Source organism: Podarcis filfolensis (assembly GCF_964270895.1).
Source record: "Podarcis filfolensis genome assembly, chromosome: 3".
Taxonomy (NCBI): Eukaryota; Metazoa; Chordata; class Lepidosauria; order Squamata; family Lacertidae; genus Podarcis; species Podarcis filfolensis.
The window spans coordinates 10,883,676-10,906,985 of NC_139606.1; the positions used below are offsets into that span (position 1 = coordinate 10,883,676).

General features: G+C 44.6%; 3 protein-coding genes across 7 annotated transcripts in view; 1 reads left to right on the top strand and 2 right to left on the bottom strand.

Moving 5' to 3' along the window:
* The window catches only part of CHGB (chromogranin B), an 89,701-nt gene extending 88,217 nt beyond the window's left edge, over nt 1-1,484 (top strand). For all 5 annotated transcript variants that reach the window (XM_083606507.1, XM_083606506.1, XM_083606505.1 and 2 more), the window contains one exon: nt 1,072-1,484. In XM_083606507.1, coding sequence (XP_083462633.1) covers nt 1,072-1,155 — 84 coding nt within the window. In that variant the 3' untranslated portion in view covers nt 1,156-1,484. The remainder of the gene's footprint in view (nt 1-1,071) is intronic.
* Nucleotides 1-23,310, bottom strand: part of FERMT1 (FERM domain containing kindlin 1) — a 637,654-nt gene that overhangs the window by 500,491 nt on the left and 113,853 nt on the right. The window lies entirely within an intron of this gene.
* Nucleotides 4,256-20,909, bottom strand: TRMT6 (tRNA methyltransferase 6 non-catalytic subunit). The gene is made up of 11 exons (XM_083606607.1): nt 20,609-20,909; nt 17,185-17,312; nt 16,185-16,294; nt 13,406-13,497; nt 13,226-13,309; nt 12,373-12,497; nt 10,392-10,747; nt 8,065-8,150; nt 6,725-6,827; nt 6,560-6,646; nt 4,256-5,251 (listed from the first exon to the last, which is right to left on the bottom strand). The coding sequence occupies exons 1-11, from the start codon at nt 20,713-20,715 to the stop codon at nt 5,087-5,089; spliced, it is 1,443 nt and encodes a 480-aa protein (XP_083462733.1). The 5' UTR covers nt 20,716-20,909; the 3' UTR covers nt 4,256-5,086.

The following is a 23,310-nucleotide window of genomic DNA, read 5'->3' on the forward strand; positions in this document are numbered from 1 at the left end:
CAGTACAGTATGCTTCTCTGAAATTACCGACCGAGGGACTGTAAGGGCAGTGAGAGAGTCACAGGACTAAAATTGCTATCCTGAGAAAACCCACAAGCTAAATTACCTGACCTAATTGGTGGGAAGGTGCCAGGCATTCCTGAAATGGAATATGTTGTTGCAGATTTGAAATGAGCATGAGCAGTTGCAGATGAACTCTGATGATTGGGCAAAACAAACAAAAACCGCTTCTCTGGTACCCCAATGTAGTCCTTAGGTTTAATGTAGCTCCACATCAGTGCGGAGGACAAACTTGCAAAACATGAACTTGCATGAACATTTTGATGTCCAATATTGCGTTCCTATGTTGGTGTTCATGGGAAGAAGTTGGCTTTGATGTCTGGGAGAAACGAGGGTGCTCACTGGAGAGTGAATGAGAGACAGCTGGATTAGAGATCCAAAGAGATTCTGGGATCTAGCTGGTCACCAGTAACACCTCCACAAATGAGGGAACCCCATGAAGGGTGTCCTCTGCCACCATTAATCCACATAAGAGGAAATATGGGAAGAGTTGTTCCTTCAGGAACCCTCGATCCAGGCAATTTGAGGCTTTAAAGATCGGAATCAGCACTTTATATAGCCCAGAAACAAACCTAGTAGCAGATGCAGATGTTGATGAATGGGAGTAATCTAATCTTGGCAGCCAGTGTCTGACCCAAACCTATTGGGGAAATAAAAGATCAGGCTGAATTCAAATTACAGGCCAGGCAGAATAGCTCTGTAGGAACAGAACCACTTCAGGCAGTGTCATCTGGCCCTTTCTGCAACAAGAAAGGGTGGTATTGAAGGCTGCCGAGAGATCCTGGAAAAAATAGTGGTGTCACACCGCGAGTAAATTAATATGTGCAAACGAGCCATGGCCAGGTGTAGTTTTCTTCCACCTTGAGGGGTGACAACACGCCTTTGATGTAAGTGATGATTGCTAAAGAACAAAGGAATATTTGTACCATGATCCAGTGTTCCTAATACAGAGTAATCTAAACCTGTGGTATCTTGGCCTACAAGGATTTGCATTGTTTCCATTCTTCACAGGAAAAGGAACTGGAAAATCTGGCCGCTATGGATTTGGAGTTGCAGAAGATAGCAGAGAAGTTCAACAGTAACAGGAGAGGATGAATTTGGCCTGGCTTAATATGGGTATGGTAAAGCGCAGCTTTGTTTAACAGTACACTATATTTACTGCTAAAGTCACTGCCACAAGTGTTACTCTCCTTCCCTTCCTAATAAAGAAGTAAATGCAGTTTACTAGTTACCTAAGTGATGGTTTGCACAGGCCCAAGTATCTTTATTCCAAATACGCTAGGAAGACTAGATCAGCATGAATTTTAAGCATCTAGACCCGTGTGCAAGGCAGACATTTTACAATGCGTGTGGAAATAATTGTGTGTGTATGTTCTTCAGAACTATGTTGTCTCTTAGTTTGAAATAATAAAATGTTGTTCACATTACCGCATGCTTGCCTTCTCTGTTAGTCTCATAATGATTTGCAGAGTGTTCCATCGATCAGGGGAATAAGGGCGGCAGCAACACTTAAAACCACCAAGTCTGAGGTTCAGCCATTTTTGCCCAACGTATGTTAAGTCACAAAAGGGACGTGGGTGGCGCTGTGGGTTAAACCACAGAGCCTAGGACTTGCCGATCAGAAGGTCGGCGGTTCGAATCCCCATGATGGGGTGAGCTCCCGTTGGTCGGTCCCTGCTCCTGCCAACCTAGCAGTTCAAAAGCACGTCAAAGTGCAAGTAGATAAATAGGTACCGCTCCGGCAGGAAGGTAAACGGCGTTCTCGTGCACTGCTCTGGTTCGCCAGAAGTGGCTTAGTCATGCTGGCCACATGACCCGGAAGCTGTACGCTGGCTCCCTCGGCCAATAAAGCGAGATGAGCGCCGCAACCCCAGAGTCGGTCACGACTGGACCTAATGGTCAGGGGTCCCTTTACCTTTATGATAAGTCACACCAGCAAACAGTGATGCCACAGTCACCTCACACCATACATTTAAAGTACATTTAACGCACAGGGCTTCTCCCAAAGAATTCTGGAAAATGTAGCTAAGGGCACTGGAAATTGTAGCTCTGTGAGGTGCGAACTACAGTTTCCAGGATTCTTTGGGGGAAACCATGTGCTTCATAGGTATGTGGTGGATGTGACCTCAGAGTGAGGTTCTTTGAAGGGGTGATGGCAGCAAAGCAGGTGCAACAGCTAACCATATTACAATGGGGCAATGGCAAATGCTCATCCCTTGGAACCCGTTTTTGAGCCTGTTGAACCTCAAATTGTGCCTGTTTTTGAAGCACAAAGGAAGAATGGTGTTGACATAACCCTAAAGGAGCGTCTCCACTCCCATCATTCAGCCCAGACACCGAGGTCCAGCTCCGAGGGCATTCTGGCGGTTCCCTCACTGCGAGAAGCAAAGTTACAGGGAACCAGGCAGAGGGCCTTCTCAGTAGTGGCGCCCGGCCTGTGGAACGCCCTCCCACCAGATGCCAAGGAGATAACTACACAACGTTTAGAAGACATCCGAAGCAGCCCTGTTTAGGGAGGTTTTTAATGTTTGATGTTTTCTGATGTGTTGGAATCTGCCAAGAGTGGCTGGGGCAACCCACCCAGATGTACTGGGAAGAATAATAATAATAATAATAATAATAATAATAATAATAATAGAATAGGTTCTGTTTTGGTGCTTCTTATCATTCTAAATTATGTGAGTATTGCTAAGAATCTTTAAAAAACCCAATATATATAAACACTATCATGCCGTTTATGGGCTGTTTTCATTCATTCTCAGCATACACTTTTCAGAATCGTGGCCAATATGTCTGGTGTAAATATTTGTAATGTGGCTTTGGTTGTGCCATTTTCTGGTTTGGGTCAAATTTTCAGGGACGCCTCCCGCATAACGCTGACAGTCTGGAGGCGCTCTAGCGTAGCACGGAATTTGATGTGGATAGGGAAGCATATGTTTTTAAAAAAATACTCTGAAAATGGAAATGGGGAGGAGAGTCAAAAGACAAAAAAAGCAGGTAGGTCCACAAGTGATTTCTGACAGTTCACAAAAGGAGGCCCAGATGTTTCCCACAGCTGTCTACACGTTTATCAGCAGGCTTGCAACCCACCTGACTCCACGACTGCCACCTACTGTACATCAGTAATGTTGCTCCACTTAAAACTCATTCTGTGTTCTGAGCAGCAGTCAGTGGTCAAGAGCTGTATTCCGACAAGATCTGGAGGGCCTTATGCTATGCCATTTCTGGCAAACAGATTACGTAATGGGGCTTAGGAGCCAACCTTAAGTCAAGCGTGATTTGCTTTGGGGCTATACACAGGAACATCTTTCTTGCTTGCTTGCTACATACCATGCCTAACTGGGGCCTGTGCAGAAAGCCAGGGTGCTATGCACAATGGAAATACAATGAAGGAGAAGGGGATTTGCTGTGGGAAATGGTGCCACTTCACACACTACCTGGCTTCATGCGAAGCAAGTTTTTCACTTTGGCCACCGAGCGGCTGTTGAGCCATAGGTTTTGCCGGCAAGTATCCAAAACACAAAGGGACGCGGGTGGCGCTGTGGGTTAAACCACAGAGCCTAGGACTTACCGATCAGAAGGTCGGCGGTTCAAATCCCCGCAACGGGGTGAGCTCCCGTTGCTTGGTCCCCGCTCCTGCCAACCTAGCAGTTCAAAAGCACATCAAAGTGCAAGCAGATAAATAGGTACCGCTCCAGCGGGAAGGTAAATGGCGTTTCCGTGCGCTGCTCTGGTTCACCAGAAGCGGCTTAGTCATGGTGGCCACATGACCCTGAAGCTGTACGCCGGCTCCCTCGGCCAATAAAGCGAGATGAGCGCCGCAACCCCACAGTCGGTCACGACTGGACCTAATGGTCAGGGGTCCCTTTACCCTTTACCTTTTTATCCAAAACACAAACACCCAGACTGGTATCCAATTAAACAAGTCTGCTAGGGGAAGGGGTTTTAGCTGGCGCAATGCCCACGTATCAAGAACACAAAGTCTTGCCGTATTCCTTTAAGAATCAATTCACTGAGTTGGCAATGCACTGGAAGAAGCTACCAGAAGCTATTTTTGTCGTCGCCTCCCCTAGCCTCTGAGGGCCTGGGGACCCTCCTAACTGTTATTTACTGTACTGATCCTCCAAAATAGGTACAGTTGGCTAAACATGTTTCCACCTTACCTATGTTTTCATGCTCAGAAGAAAACAACACATTCTTGTGTAAGAAACACCCCCCCTTAGAATTTATTGAAATACAGGTTTACGGATCATAGACTCTACATAAGCATATACAGTTATCACATGTTAAAAAGGCGAAGAGGGAAACCAGCTTTCATTTTTTAAAAAGTTACTTAGTAAGTGAAAATGAACTATTGTGTTGTTTCTACTCAGAAGAGAACCATTGAAATTAATGGACCTCAGCTAGCCATGTCCATTAATTTCAATGGCTTTACTCAGTGTATGACTAACACTGGGTAGGTAAAAATGGTAAAACCCACTGTTACTCTAAAATGCATAAACATGATGATCCTTAATTCTTGTCTCCACAACAGATAAAAAACACAATTTTCTTGCTTCAATCCTGTTTCACCCATCCGTAATGAAACTGCATGATTTTGTAATATCCATTTCACTTATAACAACTTGATTTCAAGGGCTTGAAATTAAAAAAAATATATATATATGGATTTTTAACCAACAACATAATATGCTGTGAGATACAAATGAGGTGGTGGTATAAATAAGAGATTCAAATTCAAACAAAACTTAGAAGGTGAACAAGACTGGAGTTTCAGTCAATTTTTGTAGCAGCTCCAGGAAGAGTGATTCTTATATCCTGAAGTCTTTCGCTGTTTGAACATTGAAATACTGTTTTAAAGCTATGGCGCTATCCGTGTACGAGTTGGATAGGATTTGAATGCAGTCCCTTGTCTGGATAACCTCCTCTGCAACAGTTGGCAAATGCAAGACAAAGTACGTTTCTCTGTGCTCTTAAGCATGAGGTTCATCTGGCGCCCTAAGAAAAACAAGTGCTTCTTCAAATGTCAACGCTGCTCTTGAAGTTTACGTTTTTTAGATGTCGGCTCTTCCTCTGTCTGTTCTGAGCAGTCCCCGGATTTTACACTCTCATTTATAACAGTGATGCCTGTCAAAAGGTACCCGCCGGCGCCACTCATCATCAATTTGGGGTGACTCCGATCTGGCAAGACCTTAACAAAGAGCAAGAAAATTGAATGCAATCATGATTATGAGGAATAGTTTCAAGTAGCCGCACGATGTATTTTTTTCTGCAAGGTTTAAGCTCTAACTGAATTCAGATGGATATTTACTGTATTTTTCGCTCTATAGGACGCACTTTTTCCCTTCCAAAAATTAAGGGGAAATGTGTGTGCGTCCTATGGAGCGAATGCAGGCTCCTTGGCTTCAGCGAAAGCAACGCGAAGCCTCCAAAGCGCAGAGGGAGCGCTCCCTCTGCGCTCCAAAGGCTTCGGGTTCCTTTTGCTGAAGCCGGGAGAGCAAGACTCTCCTGGCTTCAGCAGAGAGGGAGAGCTGCGCAGCGCCCCTTCAGCTAAGCGGGAGGAGAAATGGAAGGGGCTCCGTTTCTCCTGCCACTTCGCTGAAGGGGCGCTGAGCAGAGAGGGGGAGATTTTTTTTTTCTTGTTCTCCCGCTCTAAAACAAGGTGCGTCCTCTGGTCAGGTGCGTCCTATAGAGCGAAAAATATGGTATACTATATCAGGCATAGATAGGTAGCCGTGTTGGTCTGCCATAGTCAAAACAAAAAAATTTTTTTTCTTCCAGTAGCACCTTAAAGACCAACTAAGTTAGTTCTTGGTATGAGCTTTCGTGTGCATGCACACTTCTTCAGATACACTGAAACAGAAGTTGCCAGATCCTTCTATATAGTGAGAAGGTGGGGAGGGGTATTACTCAGAAGGGTGGTGGGAATGGGTGATTGGCAGATAGCTGTGATGAGCCTGTTGACGACTCTTAACGACTGCAATAGGTCTTACAGGAAAAAGAAAGGGGTGAGAAGGTGAAAAATGGCTTTGTCATGTAATGACTGGAATAGACTGGAAAGAGAAGCTGCTGAATTGCAACTCATTACCAAACTTAAAACCATGGAGAGACCTGGTCTGAACAAAGACATTGGATTCTTATCTCATTATACAGCAGCAGGAGGCCCCATTAGCTAAAGTGGTGCTTCAGGTTAAGAACAGTTTCAGGTTAAGAACGGACCTCCAGAACGAATTAAGTACTTAAGGTACCACTGTACTCAAGAACTGAAGGCAGCCTTGCACTAACATGGTTACTTAGGCTAAACAAACACTGAATTTTTGAGAGTGGTGCTAAGCTAAACGTTAGAATGCTTGCTTTCTCTATTTTATCCATTGGGCGGCTGAGATTGAGAGGGAAGGAAAGAGCCAATAGATACCATTTTCTTTTTCACTTTCCTATACTAAGCTTCCCATACATTCCGCCGTATGTATGGCGATACATATATACGTGCAATTCTTACCTGATAATTTCGTAACCACGTTTCAGAGAGTTTCAGATTAATGACACCCCCTTTTTCTCTCAGTTTCGTGTAGCATTCCACTAATGGCTAAGAGAAGAAAAACTGGTTAAACGAACTTGCTGAAAACTCACGAGGGGTAATAAAAATAAAAGGTATTGGATTCACCTCTTTATATTGGCAGTAGACAACAAAAGGCCTTGAGGGAGCAACGAATTCTAATAAGGAGAGTAATAAAGGCGCCGGATGAAATCGACTGGCAACAATTAAACTGCAACAGAAAGTTGTACACAGGTTAGATCAAAAGATTGTTCATATTTGCCTGGGCAAACCAAGCTGAAATAAGGAAAGGCAATATCTGGCGAAGCATAGTGTCCTTTTATTAATGTTGTTGTAGATGCAGGCTTAAGTGCCATGTTGAGTCAATATATTTCACTTTCAGAAGCGTTTTGCCTACATGTGGAAATCTGCAAGTCACTCATACAGCCTGGAAGGAGCCGATAAAACTCAGGTAATTACCGTAATTTTTCGCTCTATAAGACGCACCAGACCACAAGACGCACCTAGTTTTTGAAGGAGGAAAACAAGAAAAAAAAATTCTGACTCTCAGAAGCCAGAACAGCAAGAGGGATCGCTGTGCAGTGAAAGCAGCAATCCCTCTTGCTGTTCTGGCTTCTGGGATAGCTGCGCAGCCTGCATTCGCTCCATTAGACGCACACACATTTCCCCTTACTTTTTAGGAGGGAAAAAGTGAGTCTTATAGGGCAAAAAATACGGTAAGTCCACTTCGGTAAATTTTCAGAGTTGCATTTTTTTACAGTAATAAAACGTACCGTTTTATTTTTATTTTTATGTTTTACAAAGGGACATTTCTCCCCAAGCAAAACACATTTAATGCTCTGGTCCAAAGATCTCAAATATAAATTCTGTGAGTCAATATTTCATGACAGCCTTCAATAAATCATCCCATTTCATTCCAGTTTTCCGTAATTGTCAGCAAAGATTAGCAATCTCTATGCTGGGACAGAAGACGAGCAAAATAATTTAGAAATGAGTTGTTTTTAAGTCATTTATGCACACATGATTTGGGTAGAACTGAACTGCTAAAGGAAATGAGAAATAATTCCTTTATATTTCTCAAATGAGAAATATCTCTTTTACTCTGGTCTCTTCCCATCTTTGATCCTCATTATGCCCATTCTACTTTATGGTTTGTTTTGGCATCCTAAATCATCCTTGATAGGGAAGAGTTGAAGAATTGAGGAAAGAATTTAAAATGTTGTAAGAAGCTGCTGGAGCAATACCAGGTGAAGTTCAAAGAGCAAGACGGACAATGCTAGGCACTGAAACCCAACTTACCACTGTGAAAAACTAATATTCAGTCCACGCCTGGTATTGTAAGGAAAGACCCATTAGGCTTTGTTGGGTTCTTGCACATATTTAACTTGGGGAACAAAGTAAGGCCCTTAATTTTCCAGGAATATTTAGCATTATGTGATCAAACTCACCCATCAGCATTTTTCTCTTTCAATAAACCTGCAGCTTCTATCAACTTTTTCTGCCTCTCCTCTTGTTTCTTTTGTTTGTCATGTGTCTGGGAAGAAAAAAATAAACAGCTGACAACCCACCTGTTGGCTGCTTTGACACCTGGCTTGAGAGCAGTACATGTGAAAAGGATCTAGGAGTCTTGGTTGACCACAAACTTGACATGAGCTAACAGTGTGACGTGGCAGCTAAAAAAGCCAATGCAATTCTGGGCTGCATCAATAGGAGTATAGCATCTAGATCAAGGGAAGTAATAGTGCCACTGTATTCTGCTCTGGTCAGACCTCACCTGGAGTACTGTGTCCAGTTCTGGGCACCACAGTTCAAGAAGGACACTGACAAACTGGAACGTGTCCAGAGGAGGGCGACCAAAATGGTCAAAGGCCTGGAAACGATGCCTTATGAGGAACGGCTAAGGGAGCTGGGCATGTTTAGCCTGGAGAAGAGGAGGTTAAGGGGTGATATGATAGCCATGTTCAAATATATAAAAGGATGTCACATAGAGGAGGGAGAAAGGTTGTTTTCTGCTGCTCCAGAGAAGCGGACATGGAGCAATGGATCCAAACTACAAGAAAGAAGATTCCACCTAAACATTAGGAAGAACTTCCTGACAGTAAGAGCTGTTTGACAGTGGAATTTGCTGCCAAGGAGTGTGGTGGAGTCTCCTTCTTTGGAGGTCTTTAAGCAGAGGCTTGACAACCATATGTCAGGAGTGCTCTGATGGTGTTTCCTGCTTGGCAGGGGGTTGGACTCGATGGCCCTTGTGGTCTCTTCCAACTCTGTGATTCTATGATTCTATGACCTTTAATGCCTACGTTCTTTAAATTTAAATGGTTATTCAAACTAGAAGTGCTGTAGGAAGTAAGTTATGCTCCACTGTTTCCCAATGGGGGCACTCTCAGTGGACCACCACATGTAGATATCTTGCCCCTAAGTTCAAAATAATTTATATTAGGGGTGTGAAAATGAACCACTTCCCAAAAGTTTTGCAAGCCGCAAAGTGCATTAGGAGTACTTTGGAAAGATCTTCTCCATACTCTAATCCTAACATCTGTTGAGCTAGCACAGAAAGGCGTAAGTTCTTTGTTTGACATACTCTACAGCTGACTTTGGGACGTGGGTGGTGCTGTGGGTTAAACCACAGAGCCTAGGACTTGCCGATCAGAAGGTCGGCGGTTCGAATCCCCACGATGGGGTGAGCTCCCGTTGCTCGGTCCCTGCTCCTGCCAACCTAGCAGTTTGAAAGGATGTCACAGTGCAAGTAGATAAATAGGTACCGCTCTGGCGGGAAGGTAAATGGCATTTCCGTGCGCTGCTCTGGTTCGCCAGAAGCAGCTTAGTCATGCTGACCATATGACCCGGAAGCTGTATGCCATCTCCCTCGGCCAATAAAGCGAGATGAGCGCCACAACCCCAGAGTCGGTCACGACTGGACCTAATGGTCAGGGGTACCTTCACCTTTTTCTTACAGCTGACTTTACACCATAAAATCCACTGATAGATTCGTAGATTTGGAAGGGACCCCACGGGTCACCTAAAAGATCACATTATTCTGGTGCTGTGCATAAGCATGCATGGTGATTCTGAACACTAGCAAGTGTAAATAAACTCAAAGGCATCGCAAAAAACGTTTCGAGTTCTATCAAAAGACCCTGATGACTGACATCAGTCTCAAATGAAGAGAGCACAGTACAGTGGTACCTTGGTTCTCGAACGGTTTAGCTGACAAACAAATCGGCTCCTGAACGTCGAAAACCCAGAAGTAAGTTTTCCGATTTTCAAACGTTTTTTGGAAGCCGAACATCTGACGCGGCTTCCGCTTGAGTGCAGGAAGCTCCTGCAGCCAATCGGAAGCCGCGTCTTGTTTTTCAAACAGTTTTGGGAGTCAAACGGAGTTTTGGAATGGATGAAGTTTGAGAATCAAGGTTCCATTGTAACTATTCCACTAGTCACTGAAGCTATAGGGTGCCTCTGGGATGATGATGATGATGATAATAATAATTTATTATTTATACCCCGCCCATCTGGCTGGGTTTCCCCAGCCACTCTGGGCGGCTTCCAACCAAATATTAAAATACAATAGTCCTTCAGATATAAAAAGCTTCCCTAAACAAAATGAGAAACGTTTTAAGGTTTCAAGTGATTGTAAATCACTCTGGAAGTTGCAAAACTCATGGATGGGACACCCAATCTTTCAAATAAATGAAAGATGAACACCACTTGGATTAATTCCAAAATGGCAACATTTCCTTGATGACAGTGTCTAAAAGTTAAGTCAGTAGATTCTTACTGTTCCCTTTGCTTTACTGTCTTCAAATGCATCGCCCTCTGTCGGAATGTCCATTATTTCTTGTTCTTCAGGCTGACTGTCTTCCGCAGCTATCTCAGCACTGCATTCTGTGTCTACTTCTTGGACGGAAACTGGTTTGTCATCCACCGAACCATTGCTTTCTTCGGCCACTGCCGTATTCTCTTCAGACTCTAAAGGCAGTTTCTTTAAAGAAAACGTACCGGAGAGAAGACTGTCCACTTTGCTGAGAGGGAAATCATACAGCGTTTGGAAGAAGGATTCTGGAAACCCAAAGCAGCTTGTGGCTGCTCTAACAGGTCCTCCTCCTGGGTACAACTGAATAATGGATCCATAACCTGCAAGCATGGACCAGAGTCATTAACAAACACCCTGCACTGGGACAGGATACATACCTGTGTATGCTTATCAGAAAATGACTTGCATGAATATAAACACCAGCATGAGCAGCAGTTGACAGAAGTTTCACATCACATCAATTCAAACAATTGCTGCTCAAGGCAGGGACATTCAGATTTTTTCGCATTCAGTTTTAAATCAAGTATAATGAGGACCCAAGCAACTTTGGGGTAATTACACAAAAGGAAGGTTAGATTCTGGATACATGCATCAAATGGCTGCCTGTTCCACCCTGCCATGTGGCAAACCTGCTTTGGAGCTGAATTCCAAAAGCAGTTTGACAGAGGCACCGGACGTGACCAGGAAGAGACTTTATTTTTATTTTAAATTAAAATGCCACTGAACAGGCCCAAGCAGGCACATCTAAAGCAGCTCATTAGATACCGGTTAAATATTCACCAGAGACCAACCCCCAGCAGTCAATAACAAGAGATAATGAAAAAATAGAAGTTCTAAAATTTCCCTTCAGTCGCTTGCGCCAAAGAGGTTGTCAAGACAAAATAAAACGGCAGATGGTGGGAAGGAGAGAGGAGAGAATTTGTGTTCTCCGACAACTCATATTTTAATACTTTTTTTTTGAGCTTTACATTTTGGTAGAAATGTCATTGTCAGGCTTGATGAATTCTCCCCCCCCCCCCCGATGGTTTCAAGAAGCAGGGAAGAAACAAGAAAACTCTTGCTTATGACTTATTCAGTCATTAAGGGTAGTATACAAATAATTCAGCCCTTCCTCCATGATGGAGTTGCTCACTGTGGCTCCTCCCCCTTCCCTCTCTCCCAACAGCATCTGACCCTACGGTGGCGCCCCGTGGTCAAATGCCTCTGTGTCCGTTGCTCTTGCACCCTTAATGAACGTTGCGTTCTAGGGGACAGCGGATCCAGCCTTTCTCAACCGGTGGGTCCCCAGATGTTGTTGGACTACAACTCCCATCACCCCTAGCTAGCAAGGCCAGAGCTCAGGGATGATGGGAGTTGTAGTCCAACAACATCTGGGGACTCACAGGTTGAGAACCACTGAGATTCTATGCTGTCTAATGAAGTGTCCACTGGCTGCTCTGTCTCCTCCACCGCTTCTCCTAACTCTGCATAACTTGGCCGTTCGCCTGTCTCTGACTTGATATCTCCCTCATAGTTCAGCTGTGATTCAACATGGCCTCCCTCTTCCCTGTCAGCTACAGGAGAAGGGTCTGGCGACCTCCACCACTCCCCCCTCCTCTTCATTCCAGTCCCTGACACTTATTTGTAAGAGTGATTTTTGAGTTTGAACTCCAGCGGTTCTCAACTTGTGGGTCCCCAGATGTTGTCGGACTACAACTCCCATCATCCCTGAGCTCTGGCCTTGCTAGCTAGGGGTGATGGGAGTTGTGGTTCAACAACATCTGGGGACGCACAGGTTGAGAAAGGCTGCCTTAGACCTAAAGATGATATAAGACTCGTGTTTTCAAAAAAGGTCAAATAAATATGCTACCGCAGAAGCAAGACTATGTAAATGTTCCACATTCCCATTAAAAAACAAAACACCACCACCACGAAGTTCTGTCTACTGGGAGCCTGCTATTCTTACCTCCCATTCGCTCCATTATAGCACCTAGGACCAATCCAGCACAGGTTTCCATTACAATCATCTTATTGCCAGCACGGACGTTTCCCCAAGTCAGCATCTGGGCTAAAGTATCGTATCGCAGATAGCTGAGAAAGGAAAAACAACATTCACTTTATTATCAGCACATGACAACAACAACAACTTTATTAATTGTATGCACCCCATCATCACCATCTTCAACAACAACAACTTTATTAATTGTATGCACCCCATCATCATCAACAACAACTTTATTAACTGTATGCACCCCATCATCATCATCAACAACAACTTTATTAATTGTATGCACTCCATCATCGTCAACAACAACAACTTTATTAATTGTATGCGCCCCATCTGACTGGGTTGCCCCAGCCACTCTGGATGGCTCCCAGCGGAATATTAAAAACACGATAAAACCAAAACTTCGAAGTTGCTATCAATCCATGATTCTGCTCTTGAATTAGCTCCTTTATGTTAGAAATACAAAAAGCTAGAGAAGGAATTGGCAAGTTAAGGATACGCTGACTAAATGTTATAGGAAAATATATAGGAGGACTATAGAGCAGGATTGGGCAGGGTGAAGGCCCACCCATTCAGTGTTACGTGGTTGCCAACAGGGCAATACTTGATTATAGCAATAATAAATAATAAATTTTTTTTATTTATACTCTGCCCTTCCCGGTTTAAAAACTGGACTCAGGGCGGCTAACAGCAAATATAAAACATTGATTAAAATGCGACTTTAAAACAGCATAAAATACAACATAAAATGCAGCATCAATATCAATAAAATTCAAAAATTCAAGGGTCATTGAAATAAATTGAGTCTTACTTTATTTTTCCTGGTTCCCTTCCATAGTACATTGTTGACAGAATACGTGTTGATGGCTTTACGATTGTAATAACCGCCTCATATCTGTAAGGAAAGCACAGCAATCGTGTTTCAAACTTTAAGCACAGATAATCTGTGAGCCACAATATACTGCTCCTGGCTTTCTAATTTGCAACTTACTTTTTTTTCTTTTTCTTGATGTATTTATGCTGGGCAAATTCCGTCTTGTCTCTGAACGTGGTGCTGTTCTCTATCAATTGTTGAACTATTTCCTTTAAGAGAGAAGTGTGTCAGCATTGTCTCCCTACGTTATACTTACTTGAAAAAGAAAAAGAAAGTTTTCACATTTAAACCAGAGTACACAAGCAACATCTAATGAAAGTAAGCACTTTTGGTTGTTTACCGGTTTTGGGTAGCATATATAGGTGAAACTTGGAAAATTAGAATATCGTGGAAAAGTTCATTTATTTCAGTAATTCAACTTAAAAGGTGAAACTATTATATGAGATAGACTCATGACATGCAAAGCGAGATATGTCCAATATTGATCTATTTGCAATCCTTATTTTGCTGATTTCATTTAATATTCTAATTTTCTGAGATTGTTAATTTGGGGTTTTCATCAGCTGTACACCATGATCATCACAATTATAACAAATAAAGGCTTGACATATCTCGCTTTGCATGTCATGAGTCTATCTCATATATTAGTTTCACCTTTTAAGTTGAATTACTGAAATAAATGAACTTTTCCACGATATTCTAATTTTCCAAGTTTCACCTGTAATTAACCTCCTGGGGGAGGAAGAGGAGGGAAGAGAAGAAATGCGCTTGGCAAAAACTCCACCACAAAACAAACAATCCAGGGACTTCACTTTTCCCCAGAATCACAGCAGGCAGGATTACTTATGTCCCAACTGAAAACACCATGCAACCCCAGGATAGAAGCAGATCCACTGGATTTTTCGATGATGGAATGAAAGGTCTTTTCATTTCAAGTTACGGCCACATGGCCCTGCATCCAGCCAAGAGCCAACTGGGAGTGAGGGAAGGAAAAGACCTGGAGTACGTTTGCCAACCAGGGAAGACAGTATCATGTCCAGGCAGCAGCCTATGTTTCTAATGGGGCTGCCTCTGAAGACCCGTCGGAAACTTCAGCTGGTGCAGAATTCAGCAGCCAGACTGCTCATTGGGGCGACACGGTTTGAGCATATAACTATGGTTGCCATATGTCTGGAATTTTCGGGACCAGGCTGGTATTCGATTCAAAAACTAAAAAATATATTCTTTTGCCAAAAAAAAAAAAAGCTCAACAAGTTTTGTGTCCGGATTTTCACTCTTTGAAATATGGCAACCCTAATATAACACCGGACGCGGGTGGCGCTGTGGTTTAACCCACAGCCTAGGACTTGGCGATCAGAAGGTCGGCGGTTCGAATCCCCGTGACGGGGTGAGCTCCTGTTGCTCAGTCCCTGCTTCTGCCAACCTAGCAGTTTGAAAGCACGTCAAAGTGCAAGTAGATAAATAGGTACCGCTCCAGCGGGAAGGTAAACGGCGTTTCCGTGTGCTCCTCTGGTTCGCCAGAAGCAGCTTAGTCATGCTGGCCACATGACCCGGAAGCTGTACGCCGGCTCCCTCGGCCAGTAAAGCGAGATGAGCGCTGCAACCCCAGAGTCAGTCACGACTGGACCTAGTGGTCAGGGGTCCCTTTACCTTTACCTTTAATATAACACCAATCCTAGCCCAACTGAACTGGCTGCCAATCAACTTCCAGGGCCAATACTGGAATTTACCTATAAAGCTTTAAACGGCTCAGGCCTGAAATACCTCAAGGACTGTCTCTCTTCATATAAACCGACTGTCATCTGAGGCCGCTCCTCCTACACAAGAGGTCCGGATGGTGGCAAAATGAGAATGGGCTTTTTCTGCAGTGGTTTCCTTTTTGTGGCGTGCTCTCCCCTGGGCCTTCAGGTGCCAGACAAAAAAAATCCCTCTTCTTCCAGGCCTTTGTTTAAGTAGCCAATCTATGGGTTTTTAAACTGGAGAGGGGATCTTTTTTTGTTTTGTTACCATGGTGTGTGCTTTTGTGTTTTTATATTGTAAAGCACGGGACGCGGGTGGCGCTGTGGGTTAAACCACAGAGCCTAGGACTTGCCAAGCAGAAGGTCGGCCGTTAGAATCCCCGCGACGGGGTGAGCTCCCATTTCTTGGTTCCTGTTCCTGCCAACCTAGCAGTTCGAAAGCACATTAAAGTGCAAGTAGATAAATAGGTACTGCTCTGGTGGGAAGGTAAACGGCTTTTCCGTGTGCTGCTCTGGTTCGCCAGAAGCAGCTTAGTCATGCTGGCCACATGACCCGGAAGCTACCGCATTTTTCGCTCTATAAGACGCACCAGACCACAAGACTCACCTAGTTTTTGGAGGAGGAAAACAAGAAAAAGAATATTCTGAATCTCAGAAGCCAGAACAGCAAGAGGGGTCGCTGCGCAGTGAAAGCAGCAATTCCTCTTGCTGTTCTGGCTTCTGGGATAGCTGCGCAGCCTGCATTTGCTCCATAAGACGCACACACGTTTCCCCTTACTTTTTAGGAGGGAAAAAATGAGTTATAGAGCAAAAAATACAGTAAATAATAATACTAATAGTAATGGCACAGAGGTGCACTGATGGGAGAGGGATCGTGCCAATGTTGTTTTTACATTAGAATGCATCTTCTTTAGCTACAGTGCCTAGAAATATGGTTTTCAAATGTGTGTCTTTAAAGGTGGGGAAGCAATGCTGTGTATGTGGGGAAAGGCAGAATAAGTTACTTTTAGATTCCAGCCTCGTGACATAACTCTACATGGCTGCCGTCAACCTCAGAATGCATCAGATAAAGCAAACCGTCTAGCGTTGTATCTCACAGTGAGAAGAGTGTGCTGGATAACCAAGGGAGAAGGATGAGAATCACAATTGTTAGTTACCTGTCCTTTAATGCCTTTATCCTTCAAAGCCTTTATATCATCATGAGTCAGTTTTTGAGACTTTCCGTCATCAACTATATTACGATTATCGGCACCTGCTTCTTTGGTTTCTGAAAACAAAAGCACATATAAAATGGTGAAATATCAGTGGAGAACCGTGCAGAACAATAGTCTTATTAGAGCTATTTTTAAAGCCATAAAAGCTGGGGTTCCAAAACTGGCAGCCACAGTTTCCTAGCTGGGACAAAACAGGAAACTATGGTTAGTTAAGAGTCTTCCTGCTTCACATCATAAAGGGAAAAGATTCAGGTCCAAGATATCTTGGCTTATTAGGATGAATTATTCCCACTGCAGTAAGGTCATTCAGTTCTCCAAGTCAGAGCCTGTGACTTGGAAAATGCTGGGCCACTGTGTTGCAGATATTACCTCCAGACAGACAGTTCCCAAGCGTTCATAATCTTTTATCAGACAACTAGTTTACTTCCTCCTGACTATTTCAGCTTGAAGTGTAGCTGAACTGATGCCTCCCCCTCACTTTTGCCTAACAGCAGAGTTGAATCAATGCTGACTCTATACAGTGGTACTTTGGGTTACAGACGCTTCAGCTTACAGATGCTTCAGGTTACAGACTCCGCTAACCCAGAAATAGTACCTTGGGTTAAGTACTTTGCTTCAGGATGAGAACAGAAATCACACAGTGGTGGCGTGGTGGCAGCGGGAGGCCCCATTAGCTAAAGTGGTACCTCAGGTTAAGAACAGTTTCAGGTTAAGAACGGACCTCCAGAACAAATTAAGTTCTTAACCCGAGGTACCACTGTACTATACAAATATTAAAAAGAAAACAAAATAGCCCTCTCTGAAAGCTTAACATTTAATCCAAGCAGATAACCTCTGCCTTCACCCTGCAAAGGCTACACATCGGTCAGATGTGCCAAAACTATTACGCAGAACTGTACATACAATTTTTACGCCACAAAGCTATCTGCTGCTTTTCTCTTACCTGTGGCAGCCTCTTGCACGCTGTTCTTTGGCTGAAGGGTGCCGCCGCTGGTCACTTCAAACGTTGTTCCATAGATATGCCCAATAGCATTATCCAGACAGAACCATTGTTTTTCAAATACGATTTTCCTAAGAGGAAACAAATGATTTGGGATCGGAACCTCCAAAAGCAATCAAGTAGATGTGACATGCAACACACTCAAGTCCAGATTAAAATGTACCGTATTTTTCTGTGTATAAGACGACATGGTACCTCAGGTTACATATGCTTCAGGTTACATACGCTTCAGGTTACAGACTCTGCTAACCCAGAAATATTACCTCGGGTTAAGTACTTCGCTTCAGGATGAGAACAGAAATTGTGCTCCGGTGACGCGGCAGCAGCAGGAGGCCGCATTAGCTAAAGTGGTGCTTCAGGTTAAGCACAGTTTCAGGTTAAGAACGGATCTCCGGAATGAATTAAGTACTTAACACGAGGTACCACTGTATTTTATTATTAGAAATAACAGGCAAAATCTGTGGGTCGCCTTATACACGGATAGCAGAGGGGGTGCGGGCGACCGGTGTCAGCAGGCAGCACGAGACTGGCAGTGGCGACTGTTTGCTCTGGCAAGGCCTGCTGCTGTTTGGCTGAGACTGTGGCAATTGGTTAATATCTTAAATTTAATTCTCGGCTTTTTGCCCTGCCAGATATATTTTGACATTGTTCTTTGCCATTCTTTAAATATAGTCACTCCTTTAATTATTGGTATCGTCTGAAACAAAAACAACATTTTCGGTAGCACGCTCATTTTTATTGTTGCAATTCTTCCCCAGTGAGCGTGCAGACAATTGGTGGCTGCGGCAATGTGTGTGATTTGCAGTGCCGGGCAGGCTGTTTTGCTCAAAAACTGGGCAATTCCCACCACCCCCCACCCCAAAGCTCTACAACTCTGGGCAATTTTAGGCCCCCCTCCAATTTTTTTTCCTGTCCAAAAAATAGGGGCCCTCTTATATATGGGGGCGTGTTATACACGGAAAAATATGGCAAGCAGACGGTTATCATATGAATAGCTTCTTGTGGGCATCTGGATGTATTTCCTGAACTATACATGGTTATCAGTTTCGACATGCCTTCATAGGAGCATAATAGTTAATTTAGTTTCATTTTCCAGTCTATTAGTAGTTGGTTAAGCCTGCGAAGGAACCAGAAGAAGCCAGCAAACCTCAAACAGCCTCAGCTCTGCCTCTGACTTGCAATACTAATACAGTGGTACCTCGGGTTAAGTACTTAATTTGTTCCGGAGGTCTGTTCTTAACCTGAAACTGTTCTTAACCTGAAGCACCACTTTAGCTAAGGGGTTGGCCTCCTTTTTCTATGGTAACTGCTGGCATATGTAGACATCACCACCATCAGGAAAGGAGCACACAAATAAACACGGGTGCTGCGGCTGATGTTATTAGGTAGGCCCCGCAATACTGCTGCCAGAAAATATACAACCGGGGGGGTGGGCGGCGGAAAAAAGGTGGCATGTAGGTTTGCTTTAGAGGTTCCCTTTCTCTGTTGCATGGCCTGTAGCTGCTAGCTAGAGTGGAGCTCTAAAACCCAGGGGAAAGGAATGGATGAAATCTAAAGACTATTTAGCTAAATATGCTAAGATAACTAAAATAGAAATACTTGCAAGTACCAGATTGGCTTAGGATTTAAATATGTGATCTTATAAAATAATATGTTTAAAGTTAATATGAAAAGGAAGAAAGAAGTTAAATGACTAAGTAAATCTCCTTAGAAATTAGTTTTGGAAAACTCTTACAAAGATATACATTGAAATTCAGCCAGGGGGATTTGAGGAAGTCACTTAACAATGTTAATAATAGTGGAATAATTAAAGATAGCATTTATGTTTGTTTATAAATTTGGAAAATCAATAATTTTTGGGGGGGGGAAATTAAAAATAAAACCCAGGGGAAATGCAATGCCGGACAAGCCTGAGACTCTTAAACCAGTTCATGCCGCAGGTTGGGCAAAAGATTCCTGTGTGGCAGGGAGTCCCTGGAGACCCTCCCAAAGAAATCCTGCTTGGCAGGGGGTTGGTCTAGATCAGGGGTCAGCAAATTTTTTTCAGCAGGGGGCCGGTCCACTGTTCCTCAGACATTGTGGGGGGCCAGACTATATTTTGAAGGGAGAAAAAATGAAAGAATTCCAATGCCCCACAAATAACCCAGAGATGCATTTTAAATAAAAGCACACATTCTACTCATATAAAAACACCAGGCAGGCCCCACAAATAACCCAGAGATGCATTTTAAATACAAGGATACATTCTACTCATGTAAAAACACACTAATTCCCGGACCATCTGTGGGCCGGATTTCGAAGGCAATTGGACTGGATCCGGGTGCCGGGCGTTAGTTTGCCTACCCATGGTCTAGATGACCCATGGGACTCCTCTCAAGGAACTCCTGCATCGCGGGGGTTGGCCTAGATGACCCCATAAAAAGGTAAAGGGACCCCTGACCATTAAGTCCAGTTGTGGCTGACTTTGGGGTTGCGGTGCTCATCTCGCTTTATTGGCCAAGGGAGCCGGCGTACAGCTTCCAGGTCATGTGGCCAGCATGACTAAGCCGCTTCTGGCGAACCAGATCAGTGCACGGAAATGCCGTTTACCTTCCCGCTGGAGTGGTACCTATTTATCTACTTGCACTTTGACGTGCTTTCGAACTGCTAGGTTGGCAGGAGCCCCATGGTCCCCCCCCAAGACTCCTGCGTGGCAGGGGGCTGGCCTAGATGACCCCATGGTCCCCCCCCCAAAGACTCCTGCATGGCAGGGGGTTGGCCTAGATGACCCCATGGTCCCCCCACAAAGACTCCTGCATGGCGGGGGGCTGGCCTAGATGACCCCATGGTCCCCCCCAAAAGACTCCTGCATGGCGGGGGCTGGGCTAGATGACCCCATGGCCCCCCTAAAAGACTCCTGCGTGGCAGAGGGCTGGCCTAGATGACCCCATGGCCCCCCCAAAAGACTCCTGCGTGGCAGGGGTTGGCCTAGATGACCCCATGGTCCCCCAAAGACTCCTGCGTGGCAGGGGGTTGGCCTAGATGACCCCATGGTTCCCCTCCAAAGTCTCCTGCATGGCAGAAGGTTGGCCTAGATGACCCCATGCCCCCCCCCAAAGACTCCTGCGTGGCAGGGGGTTCGCCTAGATGACCCCATGCCCCCCCAAAAGACTCCTGCATGGCGGGGGGCTGGCCTAGATGACCCCATGCCCCCCCAAAGGCTCCTGCGTGGCAGGGGTTGGCCTAGATGACCCCCGGGTGCCCCTCCACCCCCCGATCCCGTGGTTTCTCAGCCTCCGGAGGCGCCCCCGCCTCCCCACGTGTTTCAAGCGAGAGAGGGTCGCGGGGGGGGGGAGCCGAGAAGCGAGCGGGACCCCGCCGCCCTCACCTCCGCCTGGCCACCGCCACCGCCTTGAAGACCTCGTCGCGCTTGAGGACGGCGAAGTCCCCCTCGCGGATCACGCCGGGCGAAGCCGGCTCCGGACTCCCCTCCATGGCCACGCAAGCCGCGCCTCCCGCCTGCCTTCCGCCCCCAAAGCGGCCAAGGCGCCGGAACGGAAGCGGGAGCCTCGCCCCGCTTCCCTGTTTCCAATGGCGAGGGAAGAAGGCGAATCGGCAGAGCTCCTCCTCTCGCAAACCCGGGGAGGGAGTCTCTCAAAGGCGAGCTCCCGTTTCAAATGCCCTGGAAATCTGCAGTAACAGCAATTCTGTTCCTAGCTATGGGCATCACGTGCATTTGATTTTAATTAATTTTATAATTAATGTTTTTAGAATGTTGGATTATTTTGATTGTTGTTAGCCGCCCTGAGCCCAGCTTCGGCTGGGGAGGGCGGGATATAAATAAAAATTATTATTATTATTATTATTATTATTATTATTATTATTATTATTATTATTATTTTATGCAATGAAAATGGGCATCACGTGTATTTTATGCAATGAAAATGGAACAGGATGGAATGAGGGCGCGGAGGGGATGCACCATAGCTGTCAACTTACAAAGTTGAAAATAAGGAATCAGCAGCCAAAATAAGGGATTTTGCTTAGCTTATATATGAATCCGGCATTGATGGAGCCATGCTGCTTTGGCTGTCTCTGACTGTGTTTTGCTTAGGGTTGGACTAGATGATCCTAAGGGTCTACAACTCCCACCAAAGAAGAGTGGCAGACAAAACTGATGAACGACGTCGAGATGGCAAAGCTTACAGGCAGAATTAGAAACCAGGAAGAGGACCTCTTTAAGAAAGAATGGGGAAACTTTATAATTTATTTGAAAAGCTATTGTAAAGCGTTACATACATTGGTAGGATTGACAGAAAACGTGTATTAAAAATTTGAACTACGGATGGACAAATGATTTATAAAAATAGAGTCATGAAAGGGATGCAGAGGGGGAGATCACTACATTAAGATGCTGCACTGGTTGGAGGGTATGCTAAGCAGCACGTCGGGGCTGCCGTTGTCCTGGGGCAAGGAGTTCCATTGGCCCTTGCGTCTTCCAATACTTTGCGACGCAAGATCTACCCACTCTGGAAGAATGGCAGACGAAGTTGATTGACTTTATGGGATTGGCAGAAATGACTGGCAGAATCCGTGACCAGGGAGAAGAGTTGGCAGAAGAAGAATGGAAGAAATTCAAGGACTACTTACAAAAACACTGCAATATTAATGAATGCTGAGTGATGTTGGATTGAAATTAAGTGGTTTCTAGCTGTAATGGTACAAAAGAATATGAAAAAAATAGTTCTTTTTTCTTTGTATATAAGTAAAAGTTTAAGCTACAATAATTTAAGAAGATGGATAGAAAATAAGGGGTTTTTTAACTGTAATGCTATGAGATAAGGATTTGCTGGTTAAACAATTTGAACTGGAATACAAGAAGGGGAGGCATGAGGAGGTCAGGGAAATATGTTATTGAAAAATAAGTTATGAACTTTATGTGTTTTTATTATTTTTTCTTTTTATTTTTTTCTTTGTTTGTATAAAATGGAAAATTCTAATAAATATCTTATATATAAAAAAGGAGTTCCATTGGCCCTTCCCCGCCCAAGAGAGAGGCAGGGAGGGAGAGTGACTCTCGCCCACGCTGCCCGCAAGCCCGGCATGAGGCGGTTGCAGCGCCGCTGCGGCCGCTGAAGCACCGCCCTTCTGCATCCCTCCCCATCCCCTCCTCTTCCTCCTCCTTCAGGCCACCTCTGCTGCCTCTGGCTTCCCCTGGCAGCGTGGCAGAAGTCTCGCAAGAGAGGGGCTGCCTGCCCGCCCGCTGCCACCCATCTCCTCACAACACACCCCTGGGGGGGGGGGAAGGGAGAGGCACACTCTCTTGCTCTCTCAAGGCGGAGGACCCCGAGCCGCTGCTTCCCTCCTGAGCCGGGCGAGCATAAAACCCGGGAAATTTAAGGGACATCATCAATAAGGGACAGCAGTGGCGCTGGGATAAGGGAGTTTCCCACCAAATAAGGGACGGTTGACAGCTATGGGGTGTACGCCTGAACGGCACTTAGCTCTTTTATTTTTTAGTTGCTCTTTTGTTAATGCTGCTCTTTTGTTGTTGTTTAGTTGTGTCCAACTCTTTGTGATATTATTATTATTATTATTATTATTATTATTATTATTATTAATTTATTATTGATACCCCGCCCATCTGGCTGGGTTTCCCCAGCCACTCTGGGCGGCTTCCAATAAAACACTAAAATACAATAACCTATTAAACATTAAAAGCTTCCCTAAACAGGGCTGCCTTCAGATGTCTTCTAAAAGTTTGGTAGTTGTTTTTCTCTTTGACATCTGGTGGGAGGGCGTTCCACAGGGCGGGTGGATTGTAGTAAAATTAAAAATGTTTGGGAAATGATATACAATGAGTTGAAGAAAATGTTCCAACTAACGTTTGTAAAAAAGCCTGAAGCCTTTTTGTTAGGAATGGCAGGAAAAGACCTGCCAAGGAAATTAAAAAAACATTTTCATGTATTCGACAACGGCGGCAAGAGTCTTAATAGCACAAGGATGGGAGAATGAGGAAATCCCGACTAAAGAACTGTGGCAAGAGAAATTGATGGACTATGCAGAATTGGTGAAATTGACACATAAACT